The sequence below is a fragment of the Acanthochromis polyacanthus genome, chromosome 1 (assembly GCF_021347895.1).
Source record: "Acanthochromis polyacanthus isolate Apoly-LR-REF ecotype Palm Island chromosome 1, KAUST_Apoly_ChrSc, whole genome shotgun sequence".
NCBI classification, from domain to species: Eukaryota; Metazoa; Chordata; class Actinopteri; family Pomacentridae; genus Acanthochromis; species Acanthochromis polyacanthus.
In genome coordinates this window covers 58,138,163-58,155,921 of record NC_067113.1, presented here as the reverse complement: position 1 = coordinate 58,155,921, position 17,759 = coordinate 58,138,163, and the positions used below count along the sequence as shown (strand labels likewise).

Here is a 17,759-nt window from a genome sequence, read left to right as displayed (position 1 = left end):
AATTTTCACATTAGCATTGATATGTCATGGAAAACAAATTGACAGCATGCTTGCAACAAGCCTGACAGCACCACTAAGACAATAATGGCAATTTTAAAGGGTTCGTATCACTCAGATTTTAGTTCAAGCTATCTGGATCTCTACTTAAACTGAATAATCAAAGTCTTAGTCATCCCGACACAAATGCTGGGTTCAGACTACATCATATTTGTGTCCATGCATGGAAATTATTGCCTTTTTTTTCCACATATTTTGACAAGGAAACATTCAATCATCTTCCAAATCAACAAAAATATTAATAAAAGTAACTAACTGCACCCTTGGCACTAGCAGGTAGTATGGTCAGCTTTAGCAGAAATAACGTCTTGCAGATGTTTTGTAAAGCTGTCCACCAGTCTCCAACATGGACTTGCCAAAGTTGTTTGCCATTATTCTTGCAAATGCCTTAAGTTGCAAGATGTTTGAAGGTTTTCTTGCCCGTTCTGCTGATTTAAATGTAGTGTAAAATGGGGAAGTCCAATCTAGGCTTTTGTTAGGGCATTCCAAAAGCCTCCATTTCTTCTTTTTGAGTCATTCCTTGCTGGATTTGCTTGTGCCATTAGGATTATCTGTTGAAAGGTCCACTTCTGGTTCAACTTCATCTTTTGGACAGATCATCTGACATTAACTTCAAGCTCTCTTTGATATGATGCAGAATTCATAGTTGAATCAATGATTTCAAGCTGACCTGTTCCTGAGGCAGTGAAGCAAAACTAAACCATAACATTTCAACCAACATGTTTCACAGCTGGTGAAGTTTTTTTCCTGAAAAGTTGTCTTTGGTCGAAACATGTCTGCTGTTACTGTGGCCAAAAATTCTACCAAAAGACTAAGGTCTTTTTGCCTTGTTCTGCTCCCACAAAAGTCAAACTTGTTTGATCTCTGTCTGATTGCACTTTGACACTAACAGCTGCAGGAGTTACCCCAGATGTTCTGAGTTTTTGGGGTCCTTGAAGGCTTCTTTTTGCATCAAACCGTCTCCTTGTGGCCAGAATTTGCAGGGAGAGTCCGTGTCGACAATTTTCCTCATGGTGGAATGATTTATTCCACATAATTTGGAGATGTTATTAAATCCTTTGCAATGACCTTTTCTCTGAAGGCTTTAGAGAGCTCTTTAGATCTTGGCATGATGACTCTACACCCTTGAATAGCACAGAGAACACCAGACCCAAGATGTTAGAGATTTACATAAGACAGGTTCCACCTGTCACTCCCTAGAGAGGTTCTAATCATTAGCATCTAATCTGGAACCCCAGATTCATTGTTCTCAGTGTTTTGTTATTCATTTCTTATGTTTCATTTGACTGAGTATATCTACATTATCTGTAGATGGTTTGCTTGTCCAAATGTGTCAAAAGAGCCAACACTTTCTATTAGAATCTCACCCACACAACTGCATTTATTATTTTTATCTAGTATATTTAAAATCCAGGTTTGACGGTGATGTTCTTTCCACTTTATCTGGATATACTGCAAGTTTTAATCTCACTTTCGTGCTTTCACCTTCAAAAATATTTACACAGCTCCGATTCTGTTGATTATGACTCAGTTTGACGTCTGCCGGGACTCTTGGCCAGGACGTCGACAACAAGCAAATGTCGCTGTAACCACCAAAAGGTTCTGGTCCCCATCAGCCCAAACAACTGGATCCTAATCTGAGAAGCTGGACTTTCTGGTCACATTATGTTTTGCTGTGGTGTAGTGTTCAGAAAGTTAACTTACCACAAAGACATGTTGTTCATGCCCACTAAAATGACACCTTAACTTGTTAATTAAATTACTCCTTTAAAGCACATTGAACCTTGTAGATCTTTCTAAGCATCCGGTTGTTTTGGCTTTTTGAAACTGCATCTGATTCATGTGTTATTTGCATTAGACTGCAACTGGAAACCTGAGAGAATAAAGAGGAAACCAGTATGTCAGTGACTGGAACTCACTGTCACTTGCAACAAACATCAGCAAAATGTCATGAGTCAGCTGACTGTAAAAAGACTTTAAGTGAAAGATTTGATTGAAATAGACAAGAGAAGGCTGTAATTTCTTAATTTAATGTACTCTACATGTCATATTCTATACATCATAACTAACTAGTGAGTCAGACTAGAATTGTAGAGTTGGCCAAAAGATGTGTATCAAAGACCGGAGTTAAATTGATGCTGTTAGCAAACTGGTCAGAACTGTTTTCAGCATCTTTTTTGTTTGTTTGTCCAGAGTTTTATTTTGCCTACTCTTAAATTAACTTTTATTCTCTGTCTAACTTGCAAGGAAAGATAATATGCTAATTTGTGCCACGAAACTACATCTAAACTATGTTGACATTCTCGGGATGAGTTACGCTGGAACATTTTTTGTCCAAAAGACAGTTCTATTAAACAAGCTCACTAAATAAGTCAGGCTTCTTCCAGTTAGTTTGACTTCAAGTCAACACAATTAAAGCTCAGCTACTCTGGTAGCTTATGCTTTCAAATTAAACAGGCTAAGCAATGTGTTGCAGCGTAACTTGAGTTCCGACAACACTGAGCCGACTGACTTTATTATCCAGCAATAAAAAACAGAAAATCTGTCATAAACAAGGGTGACAGAAAAAATGCATTAAAAAGTGTGTGATACGGTAACAAACTGTAAAAACAATGTAAACTATCTGTAAAATAAAGACAGTAAAACAGTAATTTTGTGATGACACAATGTGAAGGGAGAAATCACGATACAGATTTTTGATTTGGATATTATGAACAGCTTTGGATTTTTTTTTCTTTGTTTGACGGTTAATATGTAAATCGTGTAAATTAAAACTTTTTTCCTGGGATTTTTCTGGACATTATCTGTAAATCAATAAAACAGTGAATACTATTTACAGTTTAAAAAGTTTTCACTTTTACCCCAAATATATATATATATATATATATATATATATGTGTGATTTAAATACAGTAAAATAATGTAATTTTACAGTCAAATATTTTTAAAGAGCAAATTATTTGGAAAAATACTGATTTCTGATTTGGACATTATTTACTTTTGAATGGATTTTTAGTTGTTTTTTGTAAACTTGAAATTCTTTTCTGTGGTTTTTCTATCCGAGATCTTTAATTTTACAAAACAGAAAAATCTGTAAAAAAAAAAAAATAAAAAAAAGACAGCAAATTATTTCCCAAACAGTCAAAAACTTAAAAAAAAATACTTTTTTACAGTGTAAAAAAATTAAGCTTGCAGAAAATCAACTTGAAAATAGGCACACCTGCAATCATTTCAGCAACTTGAATCTGCATTGAATTGGCCTGACTCTGCGAAGTTTAATGGACCTCTATGGAAGTGATCAAACCCCAACTGACTTGTTACTTGTTATGTTCATTGAAATCAGGTGTTGGACTTTAATTCCTACTTTTCTTAGCACAGTTATGGAGCAGGCTGTACATTCAGCCACTTCAAGGTTGATACAGTTGCTGCACAAAGCCAATGATAAAGCCAACTACACGCTTAACCACTGATTAAACTATTTAAAGTCATTTACAACCTTTAACCCTTCTCCTGACTCAACCACTTTGTATTCTACAACTGTACATAAAGATTCACACAACACTGGATGAGCCAAAGAGAAAAATTTTTGTTGGTGACTAATGGAGTCAATATTAATTTTCAGTTTCAGTATTGATTAGTACATGTGTATAATAAAATGTCATGAGCATACACTACTAGTAAATATCATATTTTCCTCTAAATGTACCATGTTGCTGTTGCTCCATCCATAGTGTAAAGCCATCAGTCATCATTTTGGATTCACAAATTATGTTTATGCCAAATAAACTTCAATTACAACTAAAACAATGGGACAGAAAAAAAGTGTGTAAAAAAATTTAAGAAGTTTGTGTCAGAAAACAGTAAAAAATCACTTCATAAAACACTCAAATGTGCAAAATCTATGTTTAAGAAATGTAGATAGGCATGGTCTGTACTCATAGAGTCCTCTATGTGCTTCTACTTCTCCAAGATCAGTCATGACAGAAATGTTAAGCGTCAAACAACAAGCAGTGCCGTGACATCCAGCTAAACACAAAAAAATGATTTGTTTTCACTACATCAGATTGAAATGTTCCTACACAGAACAAAAAAAACAAAAACCCCGGGGCGAGTTCTGAGAAGATGCAAACACACATTAAGGATTGAAAACTTCCTCAAAGTATAAGTGTCAAGACATAAATTATGCATTTCCTTTAGGACATGGTGTTTTTGTGCTAATTTTGAATGCAGCATTGTGGTAAGGCTGATCCACTTCACACGATTTTTGGCATTTGACACTTTCTGTGCAAAAAGCAACACATTAAAAGTTGCTGCGATCATCTCTGAAAGTTTCAAAGAGGGCATCAGCTCACTCATAATTACTACAAACACTCAGAGGCAGCATGAGATATCATAGGAATAGCTCTCTCTCGCTCTGCAGTTGACTCCTACACACTGGTATCAACAGGAAAGAGTCAGCCAATGAAACTAATTGGGTGGTGTGTGTCTCATGAAAAGAACAGCCTGTACTGTCCCAAACTCCCTCCCACAGCTCTGTGACTGGCTGCCTCCTAAGTGGTCTGCTTTTCTTCTCTCAGCCCTGATTGGAGAGAGGGAAAGTCGATCACTGAAAACTTTTTTTCCCCCTCTTCTTTTCCTCAGGACATACCCTTGTTGTTTTCAACTTCAGAGGCAGAGCTAGGCGATTCTGCACAGTCACAGCCTGCACTCTGGTGCCGTGTCTGCACTCGAGACGTGCCGGATTTTCAGGCTGATTTCTATTCTATTTGCAGCTGTGGAGGAAAAAGAGTTCTTTTTTTTTTTGCAAATTCCGTAATAGCCAAACTCCTTGAGAAACAAGTTTGCAGCTGATTTTGGTGCAAAATGCTCACTGTAGATTGAGAAATACTTCTTAAGTGAAGTGGCTAGACTGTTAATCAGCTTTTGCAAACTTATAGTTGATCCATCACCTCAAACAGCAGGAACAACTAAACATCTAAAGTGGTTTTATCTCAAGTCTTTGTGCAACACTTTGTAATTACTATGTTCAGTGTGCCAGCTTACATGTGCAAACTGCTTTAAAGTGTGTTAGTTGAAGGTGGAGTGGCTCTGCAGTGCAAAAAGTGTGAATATACACTTATTACAACTAAATGGCAGTTTGAAGAAAATTACAAAAAACACACACACACACAGGGCATAAAATCGATTATTAGGCTCAGTTTTGCAATTTTATTTATTTATCTTAAAAACAATAATGAAAATATATATTTACAAAAATGTCACTTTGGGAAGCTGTACATACACCCACAGAAAAAAAGCTCAACATAAATAAGTTAGTATAATTTTTTCAGTGTTTTTCAAAAAAAAAAAAAAAAAAAAGAACAGGCACACAGGTACACTTCAAAGTCTGACACCAAGTGAGGCGGTGTCACTTTTTTTTATCTGCCCTCACTAAAAATAACGAGAAATGAACAATAGTGCAACTACATGTTCGTCATGAATTCCACACCACAAAGACAATTCTTTGATTCACATATTTGCATAATAATAGAACACAGCCCAGTGATTTTAACACTTTTTTTTTCTATGTTAACCTGGACCACACTTATTACAAAGGGGGGTGGGATATGTGACCTGAAAAGTCACAAGAATAAAAAGTTGCCTAATTTTTAAATAAAAGCTAACTCTTAGGATTATTAGCAAATACTGTAAAAATAAAAAAAATAATTAATTTGGTTGGATATTGCTCAGCAGTTTAGCCACCCTCCCACCCCACCCCTCACCCACAGGAACTAAAAAAAAAGGCACAAACTTTGGCAAACCCTCTTAAAATAAGAAAAAGAATGGGACATTATTTGCATGTAAACTTTGTTTATCATGGTTACTCCCAGTTAGATGGACCCTCAACTTACAGTGTGGCCATCTGGGCCTTCAAAAAAACTAAAAAAAACAAAAAAACAAAAAACAAGATATATAACACTGGGAATATAAAGCCACAGAAAAAGTGAAGACATTTTGCTTCCACATTACCCTGACTTTTTGAAATCTGCATTTTTTATTTTATTTTTTTGTTTATTTTAACTTAACTCAATTTACCTGAATAATGATACAAATGACCACTATAACAAAATAATATCTCTCTGCTGGAAAATTGCACTGCAACTTCCCGAGTCAAATTTACACACTTATTTAAACACATTTAAACAAAAGAAGGTATGAAAAGCATAATATGCTTTCTTATGTGCTACATCTTAAACATAGGTAGTAGATACAAAAAAACAAAAAAAAGGAAAAATTGAGCAAAACTCCATTTGCACACTGCTACATTGTCTGCTGCTTCTGAGGCAATTTGCTTAATATGAGTGCCAAAACTTGATAGTGTACATATTCAGTGCTTGTGCAGCCTTCTCCTCCTCCCTTCTTTAGGATAAGGCTGCTTTTTTTTTTTATTTTAATATAAATTTTCTCTCCACTCTTGTCAGATGATGAGAAAGGCTACAGTATTCCACCAGCAACAGGTCTCTTCTCTCTGCTCTGTGGGACATAAAGAGGAAACGGGCTGTTGAATGGTGCAATTGAAAAAGCAGTTGCCCATGCTTGATATCCCTCCACACGCACGAACAGTTATAGCTTCAAGGGTTTGTGGAGGATTTTGAAAAGAAAAAAAAATGCAAGTTTGAAAAGCTGGTGACGTGTTGCATGCAGGAAAGCAGTTGTTGTGCATGCGTAATTTGCGCATGTACATATGTTATTGCGCATTTAAACCATGATATAAACGTGGATTATTTCCTAACCTGGTTTTCATTGGACCTCCGCGCAGTTTTCTGGCCTGCTGGGTTGCTCCTGCGCGCCTGTTAGCGCCAGAGTTCCTGCACCGTCCGACTGGTCTTCATCATCATCTTCGTCGGTATGCGACCTTTTAGTCTGGCTCTCGTCGGAGCAAGAACCTGGCAGACATTTAAAAAAAAAAAAAAAAAAAAAAAAAAAAAAGATGCAGAAAAGTTGTCAGAGTATTTTAGTGTCGAGGTGGTTTCCACTTTTTTTTAAACAGGCTGCCAAATTTGTGTGCTAAAGTGCAATATGGCGCATCAGATGTCTTTAACAAATGTGCGTAATCGTGCCAAATTTAACAAATAACACAACCGAGTCCAGGCTGCGGAGGATCTAGGCTCCACAGTTCGGTGAAAGCCAAAAAGAAAAAACTGTGACAGCTCGAATAAAGTCAAAGTTCCTCACCTGAATCCTCCGAGCGTCTTTTCCGTGAATCTCTTCGGTCTCGCTGGCGATGCGACCGCCTTCCACTCGCCTCCTCCTCGCCATCCCCGCTCTGCGAGTCCCCGGTGGGCGACTCTGCCTCTCGCTGCGGCCGGTGGACGGTGTGGTGCGGTCGGAGATAAAATTCCGGTGGGTCGCTGTCCTGCTGCCAGTCGTAATTGCGCGGAGCGAGCGGCGTCTCGGTGACCGGGTCGAAGTTATACCTCTCCGTGAAAGCCTGCACATCTTCCCGCACCGCGTCCGTCACGTACCTCCGTATTTCCTCTCGGTCAGGTCTTCCAAAAAGGTTTCTGCGCACCGGAGGTCTGACGTTGTCCGGCTGCCGCGCATCTACCCTCTCCAATGTCGGGCTCGCATTAGAAAGGCGAACATCTGACATTTTGTTGCACATATGACAAGAAACGCAACAACTCAGGGCGAGATAACAACAAAAAAAAAACGTTTCGAACTGCTATTTCCAAGTAGTAATCCTCTCAAATGTGAAGTAACGGGGATGGCGCATGCATAACTCCGCGCGTATCATCCGTTACGTGCAAAAAGCGTCTCCAAACGGCGCAGGGGGGTTTAAGAGAGCCACTCCTGTCAAGTCCGTAGTAAGGCAGATGAAAACACATCAAGCCATAACAACCAACATGGCGTTAGAGGGAGCTATGAGTGAAGAAGAAAAGTTGACATCAAGGACTATTTAAACAGAGAAGGCGATTCATTGGTCTGTGCACTAGGACCGCCCATAGAGCTCTTAAAGTTGAACAGGGGGAACAACAACACACAACTGCACAGACTCTGTGCAGGAATATTGACTAATATGTTAGTCAAACACATACACCAAGTGGATTGAGGTTGGAAGTTACAAATTAAGCTGTGATAATGTCTCCTTCAGCAGCTGATTTATCAAAGCAAAGATCAGGTTAGACATGAAAAATGGGGTCAAACCCAAACCGATAATTGTCTCCAACACCTGATTGCAGAGAAAGATTTATCTGTGAGGAGTAGCTCCAGGCTGGTGGCACCATCACATGAATCCGTCATCGAATCGTTGCATGGGTGCTGACAGATATCGCTGCCTGATTTGATTTGGTGCCGCATAAACAGCTTACGCACACTTGATTCGATCAGTGTGAATCTATTCAGCTGCAGCTCTGAGGTTACTGGAGGATACTGTGACACTGAGTGAGGTTTTTAATGCAGGAAAACAACGAGAAAGGGGGGAAAAAAAAATCTGCCTCCAGTGACATCAGGTCTCGAGCAGAAGCCTTCCGTCATCGTTGGCACGGTGCCTATCGCTGTCAGACTTTGCCACCAGTGCCATGGGGCTGGTTTGTGTGCTCTGCTGGTTGTAATTACTTCAAATTGAAACACAGACGAGTCAGAGAAGGATGCAGGTTTGAGTGTGCATCTGTAAGAGAAAGGGGGGGAAAAGCCAGAAGAATTCAACTGGCATTCGCAGCGAGGATTATCGGATTTATTTTCTGTACATCCAAGAGCTGTATAGGAATTCTGAGCTAATGGAAGAAAAACAGCGAGTGCTACATGCCCAAAGTTCACAATGTCCCAACTTAAACTCTACAGTGTCATCTACATTCCTCTGCTGCAGCATTCGCCAGAAAAAAAAAGAAAAAAAAATCACTGGGCCTGCCTTTAAGGCCATGCTGTTTCAGTTAACCCTTAAAAGGACTCAAACATCTCGTGATAACTGCAGCGAGGCCATCTGTTGTATAGATGCTATCGCCGGGATCACACTCAATCCATAATGTGTTTATGCTGCTGCAAACTGTGCACGGCGTTGTATAGGCTGATCCCTGAACCCAAAACAGATTTTGATCAAACTGATTAGGCGGGCGAGTGAGAAATAAGGCGAGAGAACATGTTGTTAAGGTCTCGAATGCAGAACCAGAGCTGAAGCGGTAATACTTTTCCTTCACAGTGAAAACAGGCAGGACGAGCAACAAGTGTGGAACCTTAAAATGAAGTTTTTTGGTTTTATTACAGTTTACTAAAGACATTTCTGAGATTTTCCCATAAAGTAATAACACTGAAATCCTAACAGCATATATTTGTATTATTGAAATGCATGTATAGTACTATTTAAACCATTTTTTGTTTCTTGGGAGGCACACATCGTGCTGTAAAGTGTGTATTTTTAACCTGAGTGGGCTGATGCAACCTTGCATAATTCAGTCACTACAACAAGCTCTAGTTACACAGTTACTACTCTAGTCTGGGTCACATATTTATAGCTGCAAAATCGCTAAAACTGTGTGCCAGAATAGATGAACAGTGCATCCCTATCTGATTATTAGTTCAAACAAAAAAGGGAATATAAGGCTTATTAGTAGCAAAGGTCACATTCTTAAAAATACCTCGAGAAAGTCAGACCTGCTGCTTCCTTCCATAAAACCTTTAACAATAAATAAATAACACAGAGTGGGATAACAAAGCGGTATAACGGCCACAAGCATAAAATAGCATTTTTCTGGTGGGTGGTGTTAATTTCCTGCCAACTTAATAATAACCCCGAGCAACGACAATAAACTACAAGAGGTTGTGTTTCACCGATGTGGTGTTTTTGCAGTTTGCTCCGGTGTGGTTTTCATTAAGAGCTCTGGCAAAACACCTCTACACATGTTTGAGTCTATTTATGTCTAAATGTACTCAAGACGTTTGTTGCAGACTGGTGAGCAGGTTATGGACCTCTTGTCTGGTGTCACGAGACGGCAGCTTTGGAGTTCTGCTTCTTCTTAGCCAGCTCGGCCCGGATCTGACGAGGGAACTGGTCCAAGTGTTTGTTCACGCACGACATGCAGAACCTCTTGGTGTAGAAGAGGCTGCAGTCCTGACAGGAGAGGAGAGCAAAGGTCAGCGCACAGCAACCTGGTGGGACGAATCACAGTCATTCCGAGATGGAGAGATTTTTCTTTAGATTTTCTATTTGTGAAAGCGCATTAATTAATTCCAAGAGCTTCACGGTCATGAGGTTCAGTCTGCACATGATGATAAAGTCATCTGAGGCACATGCTAAAAGCACAGATGCATGATTTTCACTAGAACGGCACCTGTTTAATGTCAAGTCATGCTGGAGAACTCTGCGGAACCATAATATCAACACAGTATGTAATATCTTACTAAAACTTATCCTACATTGTTGACACAAGGGAATGGCATCTCCGTAACAGAATGGACATCATGTAACCAGCAACTATGCATTATACTAGTCATAAACCAGAAATCAGAAGTTAACAGTGTGTCCAGTATTATCTGTCCCGCTCTCCTGAAGGGTTTGGCTAAATTGGAGGACATTTTGAGGGGAAAGGATCACTTTGTCAAACATTTGAAGCTTTCTGAACCCATTTCTTACGAAAACATGATGGATTTGTGGAAATTTGAGTGCCTGACTATAGCAAAAACTGACATAAAACATCCAGCAGCACGCTCTCATCGTCCTATCGTCATGTGTGGCATCATGTCTTTCAAAAAAAAAGCTGCATTTTAAGGCCATACTATTAAAGCCACACCTCAGTAGGATGCAGATTAACTCAAAGGTTGAAAATTTGTCATCATTTGATTTTTTGTTTGTTGTTCAAATTTAACCCTTTTGGGACCAAAAACAACTAAAATAAGGTTCTGAACTTTTTCTCTCAGTCAGCAAACAAGTTCTGGGATTATATTTTTGTCAAGTATGTAACAGGAGGTGTGTTTCAAATTAATATAATTCCAGTTTATGTTGAAGATAATCATTCTGAGTTGCTTTATCTACAACATATTGTCTCTCAGTAAGAAGTGACAGGCATTTCTGCATTAGGCTGAATTACATGATCCCATATTTTGTGAAGGTGGAGAAATCTTACCGATCCAACGCAGACACATTTGCTGCACAGGCTGCAGGTGGATCCCAAAACTAGAAACTTTTCCTTATCCGGGCTGAAGGGGTCTTTGGTCACAAAACACTCCTCAAGCAATCTGATGGACGACAGAGAACAAGACATAAACTTAAGTTCTCAAGGCGTATGCTGTTTTTACCAACATCCTTGCTCATAGCGACTCTTTGGGTTTGTTGGGTTTCCATCTATAATTATAATAATTATTTGTTAGTGTTTATAATCCCTTAACAGCTAAGTAGGTAAGGAAAATTTGTAGGTTAGGTCAAATCGCAGTTATTTATACACAGCATTTGGAGCAACAGCCAAAGTGCTTTAGAATAAAATTGGCACTACAAATTAACCAAAAAAAGTTCGAAATTATGAGTAAGATCCAACAGCAAATAATTAAATATTTTGAATATTGAGACCCTAAAAATGATATGAAATAAAACTTTACCTCCATATGATAAATATTAAGGCTACAATTAATTATGGAAATTACAGTTACTATTTTAAATATAAGGTAAACTTTACTGATGCAGAAGGAAATTCTTGTGAAAGACATTGCTCAGAAAATAAAATTACACAACAAGAAAATAAATGCAGTGCCAAACAGAAAGGCCTTGAGACATGTGTATGACACAACATTAAACATAAAATGTTTAAAACAGTAAGCTGAAATAAAATAATAAACATCATGGTTAAAAAACGCACTGCATTATTTATTATGGAGATTCAACTGAGCAAAACAAAATTATAAATGAAAAGTTAATTTAATCAGTCAAATTAATACATCTCTGCAATCAAGCTTTTATTATTGTTTTTCTATTATATATAATAATCTATGGTCTCTTAAAATAAGCTATATAAATGTGCATATTTAATTTTGCAAGCTGTTATTTTTAACATTCAATTTAGTTATTTAGTAATTTCACGAGCTGTAAAGTTTCATAATGTTTTAACCGTAAAATGTAAAATTACTCTGATAAATTCACATAAAAAATAACCATAGCTTTATATTTAGATTTTAAATCTTATTTCTGTACTGAAAATTATTTTTGACTCACCGGCTTCTGCTTTAAATACGCTGTAATATAAATAACGGGTTTAGTTTTTGTGTGTATCAACCATAGACTGTAGTACACAGACTTTAATATCAACCGATAACGTTACATGCTAACAATATTAGCTTTAGCCCAGCTAGCTCCAGAGCTACAAAGAGCGTCTTTCTTTGCTTCTTTTCCACTCACACAATGGCTCTGGTGTTTGGCGGTTTCTGGCCGTAGTACGTGAAAGGACTGCACAGACCGCACAGCTGGCAGGTAAATGTTTTCTGTGGGCTTTCATTTGTTTGTTCCATCTTTTCCAGCTGCTCACAAGTAGTTTGGTTCGAGTTCAGCCCATCTGCAACCCGGTGTTTCGGCCATGTTTTTCCGTGAAGCTTTACCGCCACCAGGCTGCTTCTTCTGCTGCTGCTGCACTGGAGTCCGTTTCCTCTTCTACGTCGTCTTTAATGTCAAACTGCCACCACTTGGAGCTCTATCGCCACCTATTGTTGACGTAAACGGCTCTTCAATCTTTGTTTTGGAAGCTGTGATTTATTTAACAGATTTTTTTTTTGACATTTTAATTGAATACAATGTTTTCAGTATTTTTAAAAAAATAGCTGTAAGAATTAGCCAATACTTTTTTTTTTTTTTATCATGGAGCAATATATAGTGTCACTACAAGGCTTCAGCTCCCAACCTGTTGCAATTCTAGAAATATTAACCTCCCAATTTTAAGATATCAAAGAATAAAACTTAAGAATAAATCTTTAGAAAAATAAAAAATATAAATGGTCTGAATACACCTTCTTTTTAACGTGTTTTTAACATTTTTTCTACTTCAAAAGTAAAACACTTTATAGTTGTATTGTCCAAAAACAGAAATTATAGAAGATAAGTCATGTTAATATTTTAACATATTCAAACAACCATGCAACTAAAACAGCACAAGTGAAATACTGATGTGAAACCTCAGTTTTTATTATTCATTTGATCTTCCACTTTTCTTTTTATAACCCAGACAAGGCTTCGAAATTATTTTTTACCACATCCGCCACATTGGCCCACTTTTCATTTACCTAAAATATTCATATATCCAATATTAGCTCTTTGTTTTGGCGAGCTATTTGATAATAGGTTTAGGAAAAACTGTACTTGATCCGATTTAGAAATTTGATTTCTTTGTAACACAACACACATGTATTTCATGAGCCTCATAAACATTTTTTTCCGCATTAAAATGAGTCAGAGCTCTTTGTTGGTGTCCAAATTTTAACAACACACATCTGGCAAAATAGGACACCAACAAAGAGACAGAAAAAGAAAATCAAACGAGATGAAACAAAGACAAGCACTAACAAAAGTGATGACAATACAAAAATCTCATATTTGGTGCAAAACCATAATAAAAACACGAAGAAAACAACATAGAAACCCATACAAATACAGCAAAAATTTAAATTAAAGAAAGAGATCTGCTGTTATTTTTATTTCTGGGAGATGATATGTTTGTTATCTCTGGATTTTTTGACCCATATGTAAATATTAGCACATTTCACATCATCATGTTCATACCAGCCTGGAGATAAAATGCTTTTTTTTTTACTATACTTGACTGAAAATTATCCAAAATTTTGAAATCAATAGAAGACTGAGGTGGAACAGCTGGGATTTAAACTGTCTGCTTCATAATCCAGTCGTTAATTATCAGTTATTTCATCGTATCTGTTATGATTGTGCAAAAACTCCCCTTTTTCATTTTGCGACTTTCCCCAATCCTTTCATTTTTAGTGGGGTTTGAACCCTTGTGACCAGTAAGTAGCCTTTATTTATATTACTGCCTGCATCACTGCTTCATTCTAGCTTTAAAGGTCAATTATTATCTGGTTCTGTTACAGTTTATAATTATCCCAGCTGCTCTCCTTTCCAACAGCATGAAATCAGAACAAATTCTCCACTGTCTCTTTATTTCTTGATGCTGATTAAAATGGGGCTGTACAGAGGCTCGGTGGTAAGCACTGGGATCTTTCTGAGTGGAGTTTGCATGTTCTCCTTCTGCATGTGTGGGTTTTCTACGAGTGTATAGATAATGAATAGATGGATGATTAAAATGGCCAGTTAGATGTCTCAGCTTCAGCTCAGTTCAGCTTCATTTATGCATGTCAGATTTATCACTTGTGCCTTCTCAGGGTAATTCACATAGTAGGATGAAGACCTCAGTGACAGAACTTTGTCTGACCAATTCTTAATCTCTGTATAATTACTTGACTCTTCCCTCTCGGTTTTATTAGTATTTTATTTAGCAAATCGATGCCCTTTTTGACTCTAGCTGAACTTTCTACAGCTTAGTCAGAACAAAGCTGAAGTTTTGGTCCCTGAAAATGCTTTTTTTTTCTCACAGTAAAATTTCTGATGTCCACATTTTCAACATTTTTGAGAAATTTTTGAACTTTTTTTGGTGAAAAAAAAGAAATATTACAAGAATATTACTTTAAGAACATTCAGAAAAAAATCAACAAAAATCCGACGAATTTCCAGTCATTTTTTGAAAATATTTACAAGAATTTTCTTGTGAAATTCAGGGGATTTTTTTTAAATAAAACTTTTAAGGGAAACTTTTAAGGAATTATTGAAATTTTCTTCCTGAAGGTTTTGCAAATTTTCAGAAATTTGGGGCAATTTTTTTTTTTGCAGAATGTTTGGGTTTTTTTCAGACAAGGAAACAATGTTTTTTATTTTTATTTTTTTTTGGTGCCCGTAAATGAAGGAAACAGGAGGGTAAAGACGACCTGTAAATCTGATTGTTGCATTAAAATGATTATTTCAGCTGCAGTTTTCCGACATTCCTTGAACTACTCATGTGTGATCTAAAGTTTAATCAACAAAAATAAACAAATCTAAGCTTAAATCTTCACATTTAATCAAATTTAATTTTATTCTACACATTTTATGTAAAAAATTTGCACCAGATTCTGTTAAAATACGAAAAAAATCTGGTGAAATCTAAATTCAATATCTATATTATGTAAAGTCCTAATTTTTTCCAGTGCTGGTAACACCACATAACCAAAAATGTATATTTATTTTTTGGAGAACACTGCCAGACTGTTTCCCTCTCAAATCAATGCATGCTACAATACTATAAGCCAATATACTACTAGAGGCCTTATTTAAGTTAAACTGACATAACATGGATGTTTATTAATCCCACAGTTGGTGATTTTGCAGTTTTAATGCAGTAGGATATTGAAAAAAATAGGGACATTGGTGAAAAGCAACAAACTGCAGACAAACAAATTGCAGATATTAAACCAATTTCTGTTTCAAAAATGATTTCAAAATCTCTTCGTTGGTTTATAAAACTCTTAATGGTCTTGGTCATACATGTTTATCAGATCTGGTGGTTTATTCAGTATCATTTTTTTAAATGTTTTTCTCTCCTTTTGAATGTGACCCACTTTGTCCTACACATAAATACTCTGAGTTTTCTTTTATAATTCATGCAGATGTCAAATTTTTTGTTCCTTTTCCAATTCTGATGCCATATTTTTGAAAGTTTAATATTAATATGCCTGCCTTCACTCCAATTTTTCGTCATTTCCTGGAATTTTACTGCCACCTATTGGACTGGAGGAGTAAAACAAAAGAGTGTGGAAAGAATACAGTAATAAAATATAATTTGTAAAATTATAATTATTTAGTCTGCAACTGTAGCTATATCGTTAATATCTTTTATATTTACTGACTAATTAACATCCTGCTCTAAACATTAATAACGTTGGATCTATATAACGGTAAAAGCTGTTTTTCCTCCTAATTTATTTGGTTTTAAATGAATGTATGGTGCTGGAATAAATCTTAGCATGGGTCTTTCTCACAATAAAAATGTTTCATAATCACAGCAGATGGTTTAACATGTGAATAAAGGAAATATTAAAGTGCAGTCAATGCAAAGAGACAAATATCGGCTTCACCGGGCAGGTAAATAAATCGCAACATTAAAAAAACTGAGGTAATCATATTAGTTTATTAAAGGCTACCACATAAAACAATTCCTTTCATTGAAACAGGAAAGATATTTTTTTTTACGAAATCTAACATACTGTACATGATAAAAAATATAAACCGTCTCATTTGGATTTCTAGGCACAGAAAGTATCAGCTCCTCCTTCTGAGGCCTTTTTTTAAACTATCTGCAGACACACAAATGTCCCTTTCACCGGGGTCACTACATTCTTGCTATATTTACAAAACACATCATAAACCAGTCCAACAGATTATTGTGCTTATTGTGAAAATACTCAATACTGGCCCAAAGGAAAAAAAATAAAGTCACAATGGCAGGATTTGTACAAAACATATTGTACTCTGGAACACTGGAAATCCTGAAAAAAAGTGAGCTGGCATGTTGTGTGGCATGACACAGGATTAGTATAAATACATGGAATTACAGTATTTTCAACAGGCGGTTCCTTCCAGAAGAAGTACGGCTGAGGCTCTGTTATGTGGTTGATGCAGCTGTTTGATTTCAATAAGGCACAAATGTACAATAAAAGGACATGAAAACGGCATTAAACTACATCCAAAGGCATTTATGGTCACAGGCAGAATTAGCTTAGAGTTTCAGTGCATGAATGACTTCTATGCAGCTTTGCACAACCTACATATACGCATTTGGGTGATTTTAAAGAAAATCTCTGCACATCTATGGTTGTTTTCCAGCTGCCTTTCCCCCTAAACAAATTAGTTTTGCACCAGTAGTAGTGAGTCCTCATGATCACAGCAGTTTGCATCCAGTATATTAATGAGCATAGTGGTGTCAGTTAATGCTGTATACCCGCTTTTGGGTATAAAATTATGATATATGTCCACTTGCTACCTTTTCAGTACATGTCTCTGTATATTTCTTGCAGCAGCGGGTGCAGCGATGTGTCCTCCGTCGTTTTGAGATCCTGCACAAACTGAGCATGCTCCGTGACCAGCTCCCGGAGGTCAGCCAGCTTCTGCAGCAGTCTGGGAAAGAGGAAGGTGTTGTCCGGGTGGTTGGCCACCAGGTGGAGTCGGAGCGCCTGAACAATGCTTTCCTGCAGCCGATCCACCAGAGGTACGTCCACCAGGCCTGGACGGTCTGAAGGGGGGCAAAGACAATGAAGAAGAGGATTTTTTGGGGCAAACTGACACTACTTCTTCAATTTTAAACCAGTTCAGTCTTATATTATCGTCTGTTATCCAACAGTTACCTCCACAGCAGATAATAGCAGCCACAAAAAGGGCCAGATCACTGTCGTCCAGCTCCAGAGAGTTGAAGCGCCTCGCAAACTGGAACTTGGGCTCCATCATGTCGCTAAATGGTCGCCGGAGGCTCTTGAGGAACTCGCGGGTGACGAAGCCGCCGCCACGAGCCACCAAGATCCCGTCTTTATTCATGCAGGAGGCCAGGAGGGTGAAGAAGGCTTCGTAAACACCGTACTTCAAGAGGGTCACCTAAAAAGTAGGTAAAAAGGCCACAGAATGACTCGGACATGCTATTGAGTTCAAGTTAAAT

General features: G+C 37.4%; 3 protein-coding genes across 6 annotated transcripts in view; all 3 read right to left on the bottom strand.

Moving 5' to 3' along the window:
* Positions 1–5,233: 5,233 nt before the first annotated feature.
* On the bottom strand, positions 5,234–8,496 carry cdkn1ba (cyclin-dependent kinase inhibitor 1Ba). Its single transcript, XM_022197685.2, has 3 exons — positions 7,273–8,496; positions 6,831–6,983; positions 5,234–6,570 (listed from the first exon to the last, which is right to left on the bottom strand). The coding sequence occupies exons 1-2, from the start codon at positions 7,700–7,702 to the stop codon at positions 6,838–6,840; spliced, it is 576 nt and encodes a 191-aa protein (XP_022053377.1). The 5' UTR covers positions 7,703–8,496; the 3' UTR covers positions 5,234–6,570; positions 6,831–6,837.
* Positions 8,497–9,276: 780 nt separating this feature from the next.
* cdpf1 (cysteine rich DPF motif domain containing 1) lies at positions 9,277–12,676 on the bottom strand. The gene is made up of 3 exons (XM_022197688.2): positions 12,419–12,676; positions 11,157–11,268; positions 9,277–10,144 (listed from the first exon to the last, which is right to left on the bottom strand). Exons 1-3 carry the CDS (start codon positions 12,526–12,528, stop codon positions 10,016–10,018), a joined length of 351 nt encoding a protein of 116 aa, XP_022053380.1. The 5' UTR covers positions 12,529–12,676; the 3' UTR covers positions 9,277–10,015.
* A 3,546-nt stretch (positions 12,677–16,222) lies between these two features.
* The window catches only part of LOC110953589 (peroxisome proliferator-activated receptor alpha-like), a 53,064-nt gene continuing 51,527 nt past the window's right edge, over positions 16,223–17,759 (bottom strand). For all 4 annotated transcript variants that reach the window (XM_051958093.1, XM_022197682.2, XM_022197684.2 and 1 more), the window contains 2 exons: positions 17,455–17,698; positions 16,223–17,342 (listed from right to left, as the gene is read on the bottom strand). In XM_051958093.1, the coding sequence (XP_051814053.1) occupies positions 17,098–17,342; positions 17,455–17,698 (489 nt within the window). In that variant the 3' untranslated portion in view covers positions 16,223–17,097. The remainder of the gene's footprint in view (positions 17,343–17,454; positions 17,699–17,759) is intronic.